General features: G+C 40.1%; 1 protein-coding gene across 3 annotated transcripts in view; it reads left to right on the top strand.

The window, feature by feature from the left end:
• The window catches only part of LOC140190083 (tRNA selenocysteine 1-associated protein 1-like), a 40,643-nt gene extending 25,419 nt beyond the window's left edge, over positions 1–15,224 (top strand). For 2 of the 3 annotated variants that reach the window (XM_072246550.1, XM_072246549.1), the window contains exons 8-9: positions 3,569–3,602; positions 13,623–15,224. In XM_072246550.1, coding sequence (XP_072102651.1) covers positions 3,569–3,602; positions 13,623–13,765 — 177 coding nt within the window. In that variant the 3' untranslated portion in view covers positions 13,766–15,224. Of the gene's footprint in view, positions 1–3,568; positions 3,603–6,838; positions 6,924–13,622 lie in introns of all 3 variants that reach the window. The other variant, XM_072246551.1, reaches the window with a different exon arrangement.
• The last annotated feature ends 5,063 nt before the right edge of the window (positions 15,225–20,287 follow it).

Raw genomic sequence — 20,287 nt, 5'->3', positions numbered from 1 at the left:
GAATAGTAAAGCAGAACTGAATGAAGTGGTGTCACTCCAATGAATGCTGGCGTTCAGAGAGATTTGAGTGCACATGTACAAGAAACAGCAATTAATGTCAAGCACAGCATTTAATTTGCAACATAAATGTAATGTTGGCCTTTGTTTTAAGAGGTTAGAGTAGAAAGGGTAGAGAAGCCTTGCTACAGCAAAACTTTGGTGAGACAACTCTTGGGAAAATATTTCCAGTTTAGGAGGATGAGAAGTGATAGTATTGAAATGGGAGCTGATTTGAGAGGGGAGATATCTTCCATAGTGGGTGAATCTATAATAATGGGATAGTTTCAGGGTATAAGATAGTTCATTTAAAACTGAAATGCTGAGTTACTTTTTTTTTAATAGTCATAGAATTATAGAAAAGTACAGCACAGAAACAAGTTCTTCAGCCCATCTAGTCTGTGCTGAACCATTTAAACTGCCTACTCCCATCAACCTGTATCAGGTTCACAACCCTCCATCCTCTACCATCCACGTAGCTATCCAAACTTCTCTTAAATGTTGAAATTAAGCTCGCATGCACCACTCGTGCTGGCAGCTCATTCCACACTCTTGCGACCCTCTGAGTGAAGTCGTTTCCCCTCATTTTCCCCTTAAGCTTTTCACCTTTCACCCTTAACCCATGACCTCTGGTTGTTGTCCAATCCAACCTCAGTGGAAAAGGCCTGCTTGCATTTACCCTATCTATACCCTGCATAATTTTGTGTACCTCTATTAAATCTCCCCAGAGTCTTCTACAGTACGTTCTAGGGAATAAAGCCCTAGCCTGTTCAATCTTTCCATATAACTTAGGTCCTCCAGTCTCAGCGACATCATCAAAGGTTGTGAGTCTTTGGATTTCTGTACTCCAGAGGCATTAAGGCTAGCAGATTTTTGATTTGGGAAATCATGAGTTACAGGGATCTTGCAGGAAAGTGATGTTAAAGCCAACAATCAAATCAGCAATATTAACGATTAGTAGAGTAAACTGTATGGTCTACTCCTGCTCCTATTTTATATGTGTTTTATATTATGTATCAGCTGTGAGCTACCTATTTGTGGGTACCACATTTACACAACAGTTATCAAGAGAAATAGGGGAAACATCAAATTCTATTTTCCATGCTATCTTTTTTTATTGTGATCTGTTAAGTGTGGGGGTACTTTGAAATATCCTTCATCGTTTCCCTTCCAAAATGCATTTTTAGTTCAGAAAAATTAATTTCTAAAAAAGTAATGTCATTGTAATTGATGAATATATGGGCAGTGCTAAGGCTGGCTGAATGATTCTGTGTTTAAAGGTGAAGTATTTTCTTGAAAATTGTGTGAAATAGCGCCCGAATCAGTCGCGCTGCTACATCCTTCTACCACTCATAGTGATGCATTTAGTTTTGTTTTGTTGTTGGAGCTTTTAATCATTTGCTGATTATGTTTAATACATGCACAGTCAGCATTTATCTCCCACGCTTGATTACCATCTGCTAACTCTCTGGCCATTTCAAAGTCAAGCACAATCATTCCTACAGTTCTAACTAAAAGCTCCGAAACCTGGGCCTCTGTACCTCCCTCTGCAGCTGGATCCTTGACTTCCTCACCGGAAGATCACAGTCTGTGCGGATCGGAAATAACACCTCCGCCTCGCTGACGCACCACAAGGATGTGTGCTTAGCCCACTGCTCCACAATCTCTACACCCACACTACTCAAATGCCATCTATAAATTTGCTGACGACACAACTATTGCTGGAAGAATTTCAGATGGTGATGAGAAGGCATATAGGAGTGAGATAGATCAGCTGGTTTTGTGGTGTTACAGCAACAACCTTGCAGTGAACGTCAGTAAGACTAAAGTACTGATTCTGAACTTCAGAAAGAGTAAGACAAGAGAGTACACACCAGTCCTCGCAGAGGGATCAGAACTGGAAAGAGTGAGTAATTTCAAGTTCCTGGGTGTCATCATCTCTGAGGATCTATCCTGGGCCCAATTGGCGCAGTTACAAAGAATGCACCACAGCAGTTATATTTCATTAGGAGTTAGAGGAGAAGTGTCACCAAAGACACTTGCAAATTTCTACATATGTACTATGGAGAGCATTCTCACTGGCTGCATCACTGTCCTTTATACTGTTCAGCATCGAAAGAAGCTGCAGAAAGTTGCGAACTCAGTCAGCTCCATCCTGGACACTGGTCTGCACAGCATCCAGGACATTTTCAAGGAGCAATGCTTCAAAAAGGCAGCATCCATCATTAAGGAACCCCATCTCCCAGGACATACCATCTTCTCATTGCTACCATCAGGAAGGAGGTACAGGAGCCTGAAGGCACACACTCAGTGATTCAGGAACAGCTTCTTAAAAAATGATTATTTTATGACTGGTCGTTTACTTGTCACCATTTCTAATACTTATTACAATCCATGTTGCAATCCATATGACTCAGTTGATTATTTTCAAATTTTCCTTTTGAACTGCTGTCTCCAGATCATTTATCTGGATCACTCTTGTTCTATACATTATTCATGTAGTTCTATCCATTGTTCCGCTGTCCCCTTGATGTTTTGCAAACATTATGATTTTTAAGAAAAGCTGCAAATCATAAAAAGAGATTCTGCAGATGCTGGAAATCCAGAGCAGCACACACAAAATGCTGGAGGAACTCAGTAGGTCAGGTCGCATCTACGGAAAGGAAAAAAGTCGATTTTTCGGTCTGAGAGCCAAAGGCTGCAAAGGATTGTAAACTCAGTTTGCCCCATCATATACATCAACTGCCCTACCATCAAAAGACAATGCCTGAAGAAGGCAGCATCCATCATTAAGGATACTTATGATCCAGGACATGCCCCCTTTTCATTACTACCAGAGGGAAGAGGTACAGGAGCCTGAAGAGGTATACTCAATGTTTTAGGAACAGCTCTCCCCTTCCATCATCATATTTCTAAATGGTCCATGCCCCACTATTTTGTTCTCTTTTTGCTCTGTGTGTTTTTTAAAATATATTTCTTATTGTGACTTACAGTAACGTTCTATGTCGTGCACTATACTGCCACAAAATAACAAATTTCACAACCTGTGTCAGTGATAATAAATTTGATTTTGAATTCTAACTGCAACAAAGTTTAACCATTTAATGGACTATTTTGACCTTGCTAAACAAAGCTTTGCTACCTCACATTTCTACTATGAGGAACTTCTCCCAACTGTCAACGAAGTTGTGCTACTTTTAAATGAATGCTAACAATTTCACAAGGTCCCACATTTGGGCAACTGCTGACAAGATCATTTAGGATAAAGTTTCAAAGTTCAAAATAAAATTTACCATCAGAGTACATACATATATCCATGAGATTCTTTTTCCTGCGGCATACTCAAGCAGATCTATAGAATAGTAATTGTAAACAGGATCGAGGAAAGAGCAAGTGCATAAGAAGACAGCAAACTGTACAAAATTTGTGTGGACAAGTAGCAAAAAGACAAAATAACTAAAAGTGTGGGATTTGGAGGGTACCAGAAATATGTTGGGATATGTCGATTGAAACAAACTTTTGTTATTTACAGAGTTACGAAGAAGTTGGAGATGATGCTCTGGAAGGTAAGCTCAACAATTCTACTGTGTCTAATAGAGTTTAATTAAAATCTACTGAGTTAGTGGTATTTTACATTGATTTGCCTGTCCCTTTATTATAATTGAAAATTTATTACAGTCTACAAGGTTAATAAAATAGACTTGTTGTGCAACAACAGTGCATAGGAAAGCCTCACATTCTTGTTATCTCTAGTTCCTGTGATTTTTTTCCCCCACAATTTTACTGTTTATCATTTTTTCACACTTAACTGTTTAAATGCTCTTTCAGAAAAAAGTGACAGAATTTCATCACAGAGGAAGCCACTTCACCCTTTATATCTGTTCTGCTTGTTTCAAATTAGACCAATTCACTTCACACTTTCACCTTTCAGTTGTATTTTTTTTACTATTTCTTTATTCAGTGGTTGGGTTGAGTTGTTCTCTGATCTTGGCAATCCACTTGCAAATGTTTCATCACCATACAAGGAGACATCAGGGTGCTGTTTATTTGTGGTGTGTCCTCTGAGTGCTTGGCCCTTATATACTGATCAATCCACTGATTGGCCATCTTTATGGAAACTCAGTTGTGACGTGGGGGGCGGGGGGTGTTTTGTCACTGATTTGCTGTGTGATGAACTTTGTGTGTTGTGTTCTGGAATTTTGTCCTTCTTAAATTTTGTTTGAAGTTCACCTTATGGTTGATTTGATAATCTATAGTACAGAGTGTTAGCATTGAGACCACCAGAATTTCCCAAGACAGGCTTCTAAAATAATCACTATGATTAGTTCAAAGTTCAAAGTAAAATGTTATTATCAAAGTACATATATGTCACCATATACAACCCTGTGATTCATTTACTTGCGAGCATTCTCAGCAAATCAGCAGAATAATAACTATAGCTAGATCAAAGAAAGATTAACCAGAGAGCAGAGGACAACAAACTGTGCAAGTGCAAGTATAAATAAATAGCAATAAATAGTGAGATAATGATATAAAGGGTCCTTAAAGTGAGATCATTGGTTGTAGAACATTTCAATGATGGGGTGAGTGAAGTTATCCCATTTATTCAAGAGCCTGATAGTTGAGGGGTAATAATTGTTCCTGAACCTGGTGGTGTGAGTCCTGAGGCTTCTGTACCTTTTTGATGGCAGCAGTGAGAAGAGAGCATGACCTGGCTGGTGAGGGTCTCTGATGATGGATGCTGCTTTCCTGCAACCGCATTTCATGCAGACATTCCCAATGGTTGTGAGGGTTTTACCTGTGATGTACTGGGCCGAATCCACTTCTTCCTGTAGGACTTTCCGTTCAAAGGTGTTGGTGTTTCCGCACCAGGTTGCGATGCAGCCAGTCAGTAATCGCCACCACACATCTATAGAAGTTTGTCAAAAGTTTAGATGTCATGCCTGGGTTGTGGGGATCTCTGATGATGGACACTGCTTTCCTCTGACAGTGTTTCATGTATACTGCAGCATGACCTCTGTCATGTCAATGATGCTACTGCTTCTTTATAAACCATTAGAAAAGTGCACTGATCAGATTTTCCTGGAGATTTTGCCCATCATCTACTCATTAAAGATGCAAAATTAAAAAGAAGATTATGGAGCGAGTGATAGACCATCTGGTATCTTCCTGGCCCCTTCATTATCTCCCATGCCTGGAAGTTAATTATTATGCTCCTCCCCCCAATTAAAATTAACGACAGCCACTGTTCTCATAGATGGAAGCTGCTCTTGTGCCAGCCTCACAATGATGCCAAAGTATTATTTTTGATAAATTTTATTTGCTTCATTTTTCGTATTTCCCAGTACTTGTTTTTTTAGACCTCTGTACAGTAAAGGAGTCTGATATATTTCAAAAATCCATGTTTTTATTATATGTGACAAAGTGATTTTAGTGAAGATCTTTCCAATCAAATGAGAGATTTGCTTTCAATCCCAAATGAATTAGTATGAAGCACAGTTGACATTATGGCAGGGTACCTATTCTAGTTGCATCATACCTTTGTATCCTGCTATCTGGTGATTTTACTACACAAATACAGGCTAATGACTTTTAACAATATATCTTGGTTTTCTAGCAAACTCTTATTTTGTCATTAGCCTAGAGACCTATTCTGCCAGTCCCATACAGATTGGTTCTCAGCTTGCCTGATATCTTGCCAGCAGCCTGGCTGTCAAAATTACCACATAGCCAATATTCAAATAAGATCTGGGCGAAAGTTGACAAACATCATTTTTAATCCTGATACAGTTGTGGAATTGCATAGATTTGGGGGGTGGGAGTCAGTAATTTTAATATGTATTGTCTTCATTATTAATTCCAGCCTGTCACATATAATAACAGCTGGATTTCTGAAATATATCAGATTCTCTTAATGTACAGAGAACTAAATAAGATGACATAATTCCAGGAAATATCATGCCCAGTGTACAAGTAGATATCCTAGTATGTGACAATGCATCCACCTTTTTCTGGTGGGCTTCTATGTCAATTTTCTTCTAATTAAGGGAAATATGGAGGAAATCATCAACTGAAAGTTTTTATTGAAGGAAAATAAGGACTATTTGTTTGCTTCAAACTTCTGATAATAGACAATAGACAATTATCTTTCATAAGTATTAAGCATAATTTTACATTAATTTGGGATATTTTATTTCCCTTCATTTTAATTTCAGTCCACTAGTTGTAACTCATGTGCTTATCAATAAGAGAGTGGCTTTGGTTGACGAGTAAAACACTTACTCCCTGTTAAGCCGTTGGTGTTTAGGGCAACAATGAAGACCATCCATCTCTGGCAGTGTTCAGGGCTTCCTTTGGCCTATCAGTAGCTTCCTCTCAGTTTGGGTGGAGACTCAGGAATACCGTCACACTCAGATGTAGAAGGATTCTTCATTGCTATTTCCATTATAATTTTATTTTACCAGTCAGGGTTTTCAGCCCTGAGCTGAACCCTCGAACCTGGAGGACTGGTGTACCACTCTTAGTCTGTCCTCTACCCTTTGACCTTTTTGGCATGGGTGACCCTACCAAGAGCCAGAGCATAAAGCCCCGACTCCAGCCAACATAGCCCTCCCAGTCATTGAGGCACGCAAGCCTCCAAACCCCATACGCAAGATCGTGGTCCTCTTGGAGGTGGCGAGTAGAATGGTAGGAGATAACTATGGGAAATGGAAGGACAATATCCAATCAGCAGTGCTTCTAATTGCAACTTTGAGATCATGGTAGATGCCTGACCTATAATTGTCCATTATATTTCATCCAGGCAACAATGGAACCACTGTCATTTCTATGATGTTATGCATCATGGCTCCAAGATATGCAGAATAAATTAGCTTCAGACACAGGAGGTCAGTACTAGAAGTCATCAGCAGAGGAGGATATGTAAGCCCAAGTGTAGTAACTTTCTCCTATTGTGCCAAATTACTTGGCTAATTATAATGATAATATAATAAATCCAAGTAGAGAACATTGATGCCAGCACTACTGCAATGACTTGAATATTAAAGCGATGATGTAATGTCGAAGCTTTGTAAGGCTCTGCTGAGGCCTCACTGGGAGTATTGTGAGCAGTTTTGGGCCTTTTATCTAAGAAAGGATAGAGGCTTGGAGAAATGAGGCACAGAAACAGGTCCCTTGGCCCATCCATTCTGTGCTGAACCATTTAATCTGCCTACTGCCATCAACCTGCACCTGGACCTTAGCCCTCCATACCCCTACCATCCATGTACCTATCCAAACTTCCCTTGAATGATGAAATTCAGCTCGTGTGCACCGCTTGCACAGTCAGCTCGTTCAACACTCTCACAACCCTCTGCACGAAGAAGCTTCTCATGTTTCCCTTAAGCTTTTCATCTTTCACCCTTAACCCATGAACTCTGTTTGTAGTCCTACCTAACCTCAGTGGAAAAAGCCTGCTTGCATTTACCCTATCTGTACGCTTATAATTTTGTATACCTCTATCAAATCAACTCTTAGACTCCTACATTCTAAGGAATAAAGTCCTAACCTATTCAAATTTTCCATATAACTTAGGTGTTCCAGATCTGGCAACATCCTTGTAAATTTTCTCCATACACTTTCAACTTTGTTTACATCTTTCCTGTTGGTAGGTGACCAAAACTGCACACAATATTCCAAATTAGGCCTCATCAATACAACTGCAACATAACATGTCCTGTACTCAGTATTTTGATTTATGAAGGCCAACATGCCAGAAGCTTTCCTTAAGTCCCTATCAGCCTATGCTGACATTGGAGAGGGTTCTAAGGAGGTTCGCAAAAATGCTTCTGGGCTTATCATATGAGGAGTGTACAATGGCTTTGCGCCTATACTCACTGGAATTCGAAACAATGAGAGGAATCTCATTGCAACCCATCGAATGTTGAAAGCCCTTGGTAGAGTGTGTGTAGAGTGGTTGTTTCCTATGGTGAGGGAGTCTAAGATCATAGGGCACAGCCTCAGAATAGAGGGATGTTCCATTTAGATTATTACGTAGTCCCCTTTTATTGTCATTTAGTAATGCATGATTAAGAGATGATACATTATTTCCTCCGGTGTGATATCTCAAAAACACAGGACAAACCAAGACTGAAAAAAACTGACAAAACCACATAATTATACATATAGTTACAATGTAACAATACCATAACTTGATGAAGAAGTCTGTGAGCACAGTAAAGTTCAAAGTTTCTCAAATGTCCCACATCTCACGCAGACGGGAGAAGGAAGAAAAACTCTCCCTGCCATGCCGACCGCAACCTGACTCTGAGTCATCCGAAAACTTCGAGCTCTGATCAGCTGTCTGACACCGAGTACTGAGCGGCATCTCTGCCGAACGATTCGACCTCAATCTCGGTCGCCAAAAGCAGGCAAGGCCGGAGATTTTGAGGCCTACCCTCCGAAAGATTTCCAACCACACAGTAACGACAGCAGTGAACGGGCGTTTCAGAAATTTCTCCAGATGTTCCTCTGTGCTTTCACGTCCATTCTCCATCAAATCAGAATTGTCCACGGCCCCTATTTAACAGATACGACATCATTTTTTACCGGAGAGCTTTTAGAACAGAGATGAGGGATTTCTTTAACTAGGGAGCGGTGAATCAGTGGAATTCTTTGCCACAAGCAGCTGTGGAGGCCAAGTAATTGGTTATAGTTGAGGCAGAGGTTGATAGATACTTGATTAGTCAGGGAATGAAGCGTTATGGGGAGGAAGCAGGAGATCAGGCTGAGAAGGAAATAAATTGGCCATGATGAAGTGGTGGAACAGACTTGATAGGCCAAATGGCCAGACTCTGCTCTTACATCTTAAAGACTGAATTGTTGATATACTGGTCAGCATTGTTACACCTGTAGTTTACAGTTCTAAAATTATGTGGTGTCTTGTTTATTGGATTGCACAGTAACTTTAGTGTTCGTTTTGTTGTAAATCTGAAGTCAGTTTTCTTCTTCGTTGACCCAATTAATGTTAGTAAATCCTAGTTTATCCATCAAAAGAGGTAATGGTCACTTTATAATTATGCCTAAACATAGTTATGTGAGCGCAGGAAATGAGAATTTTAATCAACATTTTACGATTTTAAAAAAATGTTTGCTGGATGTTTTATGGAGGTAAAATGCCCTGGTGTGAAATCCTTTCATTTTTTAAATTGTTCTCATATCCTATGGATTTCCTCCTTATAGTTTTCAGGAATTAGTTTCTGTAAATTTAATCCTGTCTCAGAAGAAAATAGAAGACCATCAGGAATAAGGCCAGTGGAAGATTAGAAAGGCTGAAAATATGGCTGGATCTTGAGACTGAAAAGATAGAGACACCATGCTAATAAAGTGCAGATAGGCTCAGGGGAGATATGGTGAAAAGAAACTTCAGCAATAGGCAATTTTATCTGTTGTAGATTATTAGCTTAAAGTAAAGTAACTTTTATTATCAGAGTACATATACAGTTGCAAGAAAAAGTTTGTGAAACCTTTGCAAGTACCTGTTTTTATGCATTAATTACTCATAAAATGTGGTCTGATCTTCATCTTAAGTCACAATAATAGACAAACACAATCTGCCTAAACTAACAACACACAAATAATTGTACTTCTCGTCAATACTGAGTACACCATTTAAACAATCACAGTCCAGGTTCAAAAGAGTATGTGAGTCGCTGGGGTAATGCCTTCCACAGACGTTATTTGGAGTCAGATGTTCCAATCAATGAGATGAGATTGGAGGTGTGGGTTGTAGAGGTGCGCTGCCCAATAAAAGACACACAAAGTCAGATTACTGAGAGAGCCTGCTCTTCTCAAAAAAAGATCTGTTTATGTGCACCCTGTCGCGATCAAGACAACTTTCAGAGGACCTTAGAAGAAGAATTGTAGAGATGCATGAAGCTGGAAAAGGCTACAAAAGCATTTCTAAAGACCAGAGTGCTCATCAGTCCACAGTAAGAGAAATTGTCTACAAATGGGGGAAACTCAGTACTATTGCTACTCTCCCTAGGAGTGGGTATCATGCAAAGATTACACCAAGAGCACAACATGCAATGCTGAAGGAAGTGAAAAAGAACCCAGGGATTATAGTCATAGTCATACTTTATTGATCCCGGGGGAAATTGTTTTTCATTACAGTTGCACCGTAAATAATAAATAGTAATAAAACCATAAATAGTTAAATAGTAATATGTAAATTATGCCAGTAAATTATGAAGTCCAGGACCAGCCTATTGGCTCAGGGTGTCTGACCTTCCAAGGGAGGAGTTGTAAAGTTTGATGGCCATAGGCAGGAATGACTTCCTATGACGCCCTGTGTTGCATCTCGGTGGAATGAGTCTCAGGCTGAATGTACTCCTGTGCCCACCCAGTACATTATGTAGTGGATGGGAGACATTATCCAAGATGGCATGCAACTTAGACAGCATCCTCTTTTCAGACACCACCGTGAGAGAGTCCAGTTCCATCCCCACAACATCACTAGCCTTACGAATGAGTTTGTTGATTCTGTTGGTGTCTGCTACCCAAGTCAGAGTCCAGACTTTAACCCAATTGAGATGCTGTGGCATGTATCGCAAGAATATTGATGATAACAGCAAAAGACCTGCAGAAATCTCCAGAATTTGCTAAGGCCTTTGTTCTTGTGTCCACTATAAGAGACCACCTGGATGTTCCACAGCACTTCTGGGACAAAGTTCTGTGGATAGATGAGACAGAAGTTGAACTTTTTGGTAGAAATGAAAACCATCGTGTTTGGAGGGAAAAGGGCACTGCACACTGACACCAAAACCTCATCCCAGCTGTGAAGCTGAGCATCATGGTTTGGGATTGCCTTGGGACCTGGACAGCTTGCATTCGTTGAGGGAACAATGAATTCAAAATTGTAGCAAGACATTTTCTAGAAGAATGTCAGAGTAGCGATCCGTCACCTGAAGCTTAATAGAAGTTGGATGATGCAACAAAACAATGATCCAAAACACAAGAGTAAATCAATAGCAGAATGGTGTAAGAAGACAAAAATTTGTGTTTTGGAATGGCCAAGTCAGAGTCCAGACTTTAACCCAATTGAGATGCTGTGGCATGACCTGAAGAGGGCTGTTCATGCAAGGTATCATAGAAATATTGATGAACTGAAAGTTTGATATGGAGGAATGGTCTAAAATTCCTTTTCACCATTGTGCAAGTCTGATCAGCAGCTGCAGGAAATGTTTGGTGGAGGTTATTACTGCTAAAGGAGGTTCTACCAATTATTAAATACAAGGGTTCACATACTTTTTCCAGCCTGGAAGTTTAGGCAGATTGTGTTTGTCTATTATTGTGACAGATGAAAATCAGACCACATTTTATGAATAATTGCAAAGGATTCACAAACTTTTTCTTGCAACTGTATGTCACCACTTACAACCCTGAGATTCATTTTCCTGTGGGCATACTCAGCAAATCTATAGAATAGTAACCATAACCGGATCAATGAAAGATCAACCAGAGTGCAGAAGATAACAAACCGTGCAAATACAAATATAAATAAATAGCAATAAATAACAAGAATAGGAAATAACAAGATAAAGAGTCCTTAAAGTGGGTTCATTGTTTGTAGGAACATCTCATTGGATGGGCAAGTGATTGTAGTTATCCACTTTTATTCAAGGGTCTGATGGTTGAGGGTTCGTGACTGTCATTGAACCTGATGGTGTGAGTCCTGAGCTCTTGTACCTTCCACCTGATGGGAGCAGCGAGAAAAGAGCGTGGCCTGGGTGGTGGGGATCTCTGATGATGGATGCTATGATCCTATGACAACGTTTCATGTAGATATGCTCAATGGTTATCTCATTATATTATCTCAACTTCTATCTCAGCCATATTATCTCAACATATTAACACAAATTCACTGCTATTTATACTTTCCCTGCAGTTTTTAAAAAAAATTTAGAGATATAGCACGGAGTAAGCCCTTTTGGCCCTTTGAGCTGTACCACCCAGCAAACCCGATTTAACCCTAACCTAATCACAGTATGATTTATAATGACCAATTAACTTACCCTTTGGACCATGGGAGGAAACCAGAGCACTTGGGGGAAATCCACACATTCTACTGGGACGACTTACAGAGGATGCCAGAATTGAACTCCAAGCTCCAACGGCCCGAGTTGTAATAGAGTCTTTGCTGAGGTGAGGTAAGTTCCACAGGAAATGATTAGTTGAACCATGGTGTGGAGGAGAATGACAACTTCTAATAAGTGTTCAGAGGGCTTAATGATGTTATCCATCTTGTCTCAAAGTACAGTGGAGTAACCTCTCCAGGGCACAAGCCTGAGCGGAAGGTATGGAGATCCTGAGATGCCCAGTCATCAAGACCCCCCTCTCGGCCTCACCAGTGTAGTCCAAAGGAAAGCTTATGAAGCAATACGTTTGGCACCAGCTTGGCTGCGGGAGCTGCCGGAAGGATGTTCAGTGACTTCTGGCCGCCTTAGGGGCTCCACTCTGGATTTGCTGTCTGTGTTTACTCCGGTGGCCTTCGTCTCTTCCGAAGCTGCTCACAAGGCGGTGGGGCTATTTACCCATAGCTGGGGATCTGGTTCACGAGCACCAAGCCATGTCCACACACCGGTGGGCCTGTGTGCCACGTGTGCAGGGGCCAGACCTCCTCCCTGTCTTCTGTAGTTCAGCCTGAGTCCGAAAGCAGTTCAGCTTCCGTATGTCGTCAGTGAGGAGGCACTACATGAGGCTTGCTGCTGGAGAGGCTACGTACTGGCAGGGAGAGGCTTACACATTCAGCTCTCCTTCTCACGAGATTGTGAGCCAGCAGTGGAAGCTGAAAGTGAGAGCAAGAAGCACTACCCACTACACTACCACACTAAACGCTTCACGACAACCAACTTGACACCAGAGGGATATATAGATATAATAATGAGGAATGACGTGCAAAAAGGATGGTGCATACACAAACTTTGGGAGGAAGGAATGAGAATAACAAGCCTCGAATTTTTATTTAATATTTTGACTATACATACATCATGGTATACAAGCTAGTAGAACCATTGCGTCAGAGCAAGAGACCCAGGTTCAGTTCTGGCCTCAAGTGCTGTCTGTGTGGTGTTTGCAAGTTCTCCCTGTGGCTCCTTTTGGATCTACCCTTAGTGCTCTGGTTTCCTCCCACATCCCAAAGATGTGTGATTGGTAGGATAATTGTAAACCACCCCTATTTTGCAGGTGTTAGAATCTGGGAGGGAATTGCTGAGAGAAAGTGAGAAAAAACTGGGATTAATGTGGATTTTGTGTAAATGGGTAGCTTTGTTGTTAAATTGAGGTTTCAACATTGAGCACCAAACGTAGAGGTTCATAGGATTTATGTGAATTACAACACCAGAGTGCTTTACGATTCTTTATTGTATATCTTGTTTTTGATAACCAAAATATTGATTTTAGGTCTAACAATTTCAAATACCCTCACATAAAATCTGTATTTTTGTGTGAAGGATTACATTTCCCAATGCATGTTTAATAATTACTCTTCATATTTGCAATTGTGTATTGTATATTGAAGTGTCACTATTACATTTGTCGTGATTCAGATCCAGTTCCTTACTTGGATGTTGAAGAAGCTAATGCACAATTCATGGAACAGAGTGAAGAGTTCTACGATGCCCTAATGAATTGCCATTGGCAGCCATTGGACAGTGTTGTATCTGAAATCCCTGCCTCGGCCCTGGCCTAGCCACTAGAAAACCATGAAAATACTAGATACTCCATGGGATTGTGTTTTTCTATATCCTTTCACTCTTTAATAAGGTTCCTATTGTGAGAAAATGGACTTAAAATGCTGCACCCTCTTTTTCTAGTTTTATCCAAGGTTTTAAGCAAATAATTTCAAGAAATGTTTTTTTTAAAGAATATTAGAATTAGAGCTGTTAAAATAATTAATTTGTTTTGCTCTGGAATGTTTTAAGTGTGATTATAAATAGGAGCAAGAGCCAGAAATGTTATGTGGTATTCTCATAACCAAGTGTAGAGGTTCATAATTCTATGTGAATCGCAACACCAGAGAGTGCCTTACGGTTCTTTGTTGCATATGTTACTACTTCTGCACAAGGGAAAGGAAGGAAAGGTACGTTGCATCCAGAGTTTCTCCGGGTTAGCAGACGATTTCCCTCCACGCCTCTGACCTAGTGGGGAACCGCGTACGAGGCAAGTTACAGCAGTGGTTTGCCATTGCCTTCTGCCGGGTGAGTTTCCAAAGAGATCACCAGCTCGTAACCCAGCACGGATGGAAAGTGTACAGGGGAGCCGGCTGGATTCGAACTCGGAACCTTTCGTCCCGAATTCCGACACTAATGCCACTACGCCCCCAGCCGGGTCACTTCTGCGCAATATTGATTTTAAATCTAGCAAATTCAAATGCCCACTGTCACAAAGATTCCTCATATAAGATCTGAATTTTTGCATAAAGTGTTGCATTTATCAATGCAAGTTTTATGATGTTATTGCTGTTCACACTTACAGGCTGATACAGTATATTGTGCGTGTGTGCGGGCGTTTATGTTATGAATTTTAACATTGCTCACCTTCTGGGCTTTTGTGTTAAAAATCTACCTGGGTAAGCTAAAAAAAAAAAAGGTGTCATTGTGGACCTTTGAATGGTATAGGATTCTGTTTTGATTTTAAGATTATCAGAATAAAGGATAAAATGGAGGTTGTGATCAAAGTGAGTGTAGGACATTGTTACTGGTATAAGTTCTTCTCAACATCTACCTCCAAAGCACAGGTGATTACAAACTTTGAAGCATGGGGTCAGATTTGCTTCCAGCTTTCAGAAATGCAGAACCCCAGCTGAAGTTACTAGCTATAGTTTAAAGAAAATGATAAGTAATGTTAATGAACAATATTTTGTTTATTCTGCCTGTGCATCTCGCTGAATTTTATTTTTGGGTATTTTCCAGCGTTGTTTCTATGACCTGGTTACTCACTACTGAGTAGGACTCTAGATTTGTAAATTTATATAAAATAAAGATATGGTATAGTGTGAAAATTTATTTGTTAATAGAAAAAGTGTCAGGAATTTATTTAAGAACATTAAGTCCCGCATGTTTACATTTTCCTAGTTATGCTTTTGTTGATTTTTCAATTTTACGATATGCAGAAGCCTGTAAAAGCAAAATTTATTTTGTAAACTAAAAATAAAGGCATTTTTTTAAAAATGAAAGTTTTGTTTGTACTGAGTGCTATACCTTTTTCTAATTCAATAGCACACTGGAATATGGGTCAAGATCACTACAGCGAGTTCAATTAGATCCGTCACAGCTCACTATTTTCAATATGACACATAGGATATAAATTATAGCATAAAAGCACAGGCTAGAGTTTAATAATAGAAATATTGTGCGCTCATTTAAATGGCTATGTCGATATTGTTTCAGGTGACCCATAACAAGTAGGTAGTACAGTGGTTAGCATGGGTTCAATTCCCGCCATTGCCTGTAAGGAATCCGTACGTTCTCCCTGTGACTGCAAGGGTTTCCTTTATGTGTTCCGGTTTCCTTCCACGGTCCAAAGACGTACTGGTTGGTAGGTTCATTGGTCATTGTAAATTGTCCTGTGATTAGACTCGGGTTAAATTGGGGGGTGCTGGGCACCTCGGCTGGAAGGGCCTATTCTGACTGAGGAGAGACCAACTCACCTGCGACTGTACTTGTCAGAATTCAGAAGAATGAGAGGACATGTAAGGGATAGATAGAGGCAGGAAAGTTGTTTCCACTGGTAAGTGAGACTAGAGGTAGGGGACATAGCCTCAAGATTTGGGGGAGTAGATTTAGGACGGAGATGAGGAGGAACTGCTTTTCTCAGAGAGTGGTGAATCTGTGGAATTCTCTGCCCAATGAAGCAGTGGAGGCTACCTCAGTAAGTATTTTTAAGACAAGGTTGGACTGATTTTTGCATTGTAGGAGAATTAAAGAGTGATGGGGAAAAGGGAAGTAGGTGGAGTTGAGTCCATGGCCAGATCAGCCATGATCTTATTGAATGGCAGAGCAGGCTCAACGGGCCAGATGGCCGACTGCTGCTCCTATTTCTTATGTTCTTATTCCATGTCGTACCTGAATAAATAAAGTAAAAACTAACCAGGTCAGCATAATAATTTCAGAATCAGGTTTATTATCACCATGTGTCGTGAAATTTGTTAACTTAGCAGCAGTGCAAAACAATACATGATATTGTGTATAAAAAAAGGTAGATCAATTACAGTTTTGGTATATATTATATATATATATATATACACAGTTAATATACAAACATATATATGTACATTGAACAGATTAAAATTAGTGCAAAAGCAGAAATAACATTTTTAAAAAGTGAGGTAGGGTTCATGGCTTCAACTTCCATTTAGGAATGGGATGGCGGAGGGGAAGAAGCTGTTCCTGAATCACTGCATCCCCTACTTCTAGCCTTCAGGCTTCTGTACCGCCATCCTGACAGTAACAATGAGAAGAGGGCATGTCCTGGGTGATGGGAGTCCCTAATAATGGACGTCACCTTTCTGAGGCCCCATTTCTTGAAGATGTCTTGGGTATTACAGAGGCTAGTACTCAAGATGGAGCTTCTTTCGGTCCTATGCAGTAGTAGCCTCCCTCCCCATATCAGGCAGTGATGCAGCCTGTCAGAATGCTCTCCATGGTACATCTATAGAAGTTTTCAAGTGTTTTAGTTGACAAACCAAATCTCTTCAAACTCCTAATGAAATATACTTGCTGTCTTGCCTTCTTTATAGCTGCATCGACATGTTGGAACCAGGTTATGTCCTCAGATCTTGACACACAGGAACTTGAAATTATTCACTCTCTCCACTTCTGATCCCTCTATGAGGACTGGTTCGTGTTCCATCGTCTTACCCTTCCTGAAGTCCACAATCAGCATTTTTGACTTACTGACATTTAAAGCATTTTTTAAAATGGCTGTTGCAGCTAGCAGATCAGGAACAATATATGAGCCAAATAGAAGACTAACTAAAATTAGAATTGTTCATCCAAATAGGCCATGCTTGTTTCAGCAGTTACAAAACCAACAACCCCAGAAATTTGGACTGTACAGAGAACTGTGATGGTAGTTAATAGTGTTAGTCCTATGCCAATCAGTTAGCCACTCCCACATGGGAGGAGTTTACACACTGTACAAGCAGGATTGTCAATAAAGTTCAGTTGAATATCCTGCATGCTAGTGTCCTCGTGTGCTCTGCACAACCCCTCAATAACGAACACGACAAGAACAATCCCAAAATAAGTAGAATGATGGCTCGACACAATGGTCAGACCATTAAAATTGCAGGCTTTAAGTTGCCTTCTCATCTTAGCAGAAATTAATGCATTATAGTTCACCAAATAGCAATCAGAATAGCAGATCTGGTTGATTTAATTTCCTTTATAGCCCATGAGTTTAGAAGTGTATTATAGCCCTCCGATTAGTTAAGATCAACGAAGCTACAGTTGGGTGGCATTTAAACCCAGGACTTTCTAGATGGATATCTTTGCTTTGCAAGTTTCTATAACTTCAGAATCCATACACTAAGCAATTCAGCCTGAATAGCAATGATGAATCAACAGGGACTGGACCTTAGGTATCAGTTTTTAAATGGGCAGAAGTTTACAGAAATGGGGAAAGTGGGAAGTAGTGGAATCATTCCACCTAGAATGCTTACCCCTTTCCAGTCCTGATGAAGTGTTTCAGCTGTTTATTCCTTTCCATAGATGCTGCTTGACCTGTTGAGTTCTTCCAGCTTTTTGTGTGTATTGCTAAGCATAGAAGTTAAAATTTAAAAATAAGGCTTCAATGTGACCAAACTTAATGTACCAAGATGAGAAGAAGGAACATAATAATGGAGAAGTAGAAGCAAATAGCATTTGAGAAGAGGAATTTCTGATTAAAAGTTTAAATAAACAGTAAGATTTTCAAATATTGCCTGATGTTCCAGTATTTTGGTACTCTTCACCCTTGAATGATTTTACTTAAATTTGGAACTATTGTGATGAAAAATGAGAATGGTTGAGTATGTTCTACAGATTAGGGGGAAGACTTTGGGTCTAGTCACAATAATTCTATTAGTTTCAAGTTAGTCTTGGAAAAAGATAAGACTGGTTCTTAAGCTAAAGTCCTAAATTTGAGGTCTCAAAAGTTGATTGTAAGAAGCTTCTTGCAGGTAAAAGGATGTCTGGTAACTGGAGACTTTCAAAAGAGTGAGGAAGTATTCATGGCTAACCACTTCCTGTTCAAGTGAGGGAAGGCTAGACTGCAAGATTTGGGACCTCGAATGATGAGGGATATTGAGGGTTCCGTCATGAAAATGGAAGCATATTGTCCAGTTTAGGCAGATGAGGTCAAGCTAGTACACCTGAGGAAATTGGGAGGGCAAAAAGGGGCATGAGATACCCCCGGCAGATGAAGTAGAGTCCCAAAAATTCTATTCAGTGCAAAAGGGTAGCTGGGGACAGCATAGTTCCTCATAAGGATATATTTATTTATTTAGAGATACAGTGAGATTTATTTAGCCCTGCCGTCCCTTTGATCCGTATCATCCAGCAACTCCCTATTTAACCCCAGCCTAATCACAGGACAATTTGCAATAACCAACGAACTGGTTCATCTTTGGACTGTGGGAGGACATGGAGAAAACCTGAGGTAATCTATGTATGAAGGCACAGAAAGTGGTGAGGTGTCAAATGAATACTCTTTTGTATTTAAAAGGTCATGGAAGCTATTGAGTTCAGAAGAGGGAACTGTGATATCACAGAGCAACATTATCAACATTAAAAAGGAGGGGACTTTGGGGGTCTTGGAACACATGAAGCTGAATAAATCCCTGATGACTGACCAGATGTATCTCAAGATGTTTTGGGAAGGAAGGGGAAGAGTTGCTAGGGTCCTGGCAGAGTTTTTTTTAGCCGTGTTAGGTCAGAGGTTGCATTTGGAAAGGCAAGGATTGATTAGGGATAGTCAGCATGACTTTGTGCATGTTTCATGATTTTAGTTTTCTGAAAAAGTAACTAAGAGGATTGATGATGGCGGGATAGTAGATGCTGGGTCCGTGGTATTTCGCTAAACTTTTGACATGGTCCCTTAAATGGCATGGTTTAAGGTGAGGGAGAGGCGGTTTGAAGGGAATCTGAAGAGTAAATTTCTCACACAAAGAGTAGTCATACTTTATTGATCCCGAGGGAAATTGGTTAAAGTTGGTTGGTTGGAAATTGGTTGGGAAGTCGGTATCTGAAATGAGCTGCACAAAGAGGCGGCGGAGGAAGGAACAGTAACACATGCGAGAGGCATCTGGACAGATACTCAAATGGTCAAGGAATAGAACTGATACAGGCAAGTGGCATTAAAATAAGTGGTCAGCATAGATGTGATGGGCTGAAGTGCCTGTTTCTATGCTGCATAACTGTCACATAACCTGCAACGTCACCCCACTCAATCTGGACAAAGCTGTTTTCCCACCTTCACAATTTTAAGAATCTACTGTGTATAAAATGGTTTGATACCACATCCTCACTATTTCTTTTGCCACAGAAAAAGATGGCAGTCATTGTATTTTTTCCCTCTAATTTGCTTGCAGTAATGGCCAAACTAATCTTTGGTTTCTCGGGATCACCAGAAAATGAATCCCGGAGTACTGCCAACTACAGGAACATGAAAGTGAGTACATTTACAGCTGTATGCTTTCAGTTGGCTTGAGAAGAGGATGAAAGAGGCTATGGGAAGGTGGGTGGGAACAGAGATTAAACAAATAGGCTTTTAAAGAGCCAAAGGGAAAAAAAAGGACACATACACAGGCTGATTCTCCAGGGCAGTGCATGCACCATTGAAAGTGGCATTTTTTGAACCCATGGACACTACCTCACTTTTCTTAATATATAGTATTTCTGTTTTTTGCACATTTTTATACTGTAATTGAGTTATTGATTATTAAGATACTTCTAAGAATTAAGATACAAGCTGAAATAGGCAAAGAACAATGTGGTTTTGTGAAAGACAAAGGTACAAGAAATGCAATATTGATGTTAAGGATACTATCAAAACGAGCTATTCAAGTGCAAAAAGATTTGTTTGTTTGTTTTATCGACTACACAAAAGCATTTGATAAAGTTATATGAAATATTACAGAAAACTCTTGATCTAAATTCGAAAGACCTCCGCCTAATCAGAAATCTGTACTGGGAACAAACTGCCGCTGTAAGAATAGATGGAGAAGTGAGTC

Source organism: Mobula birostris, chromosome 29 (genome assembly GCF_030028105.1).
Source record: "Mobula birostris isolate sMobBir1 chromosome 29, sMobBir1.hap1, whole genome shotgun sequence".
Taxonomy (NCBI): Eukaryota; Metazoa; Chordata; class Chondrichthyes; order Myliobatiformes; family Myliobatidae; genus Mobula; species Mobula birostris.
This window is presented reverse-complemented; position numbering and strand designations above follow the sequence as displayed.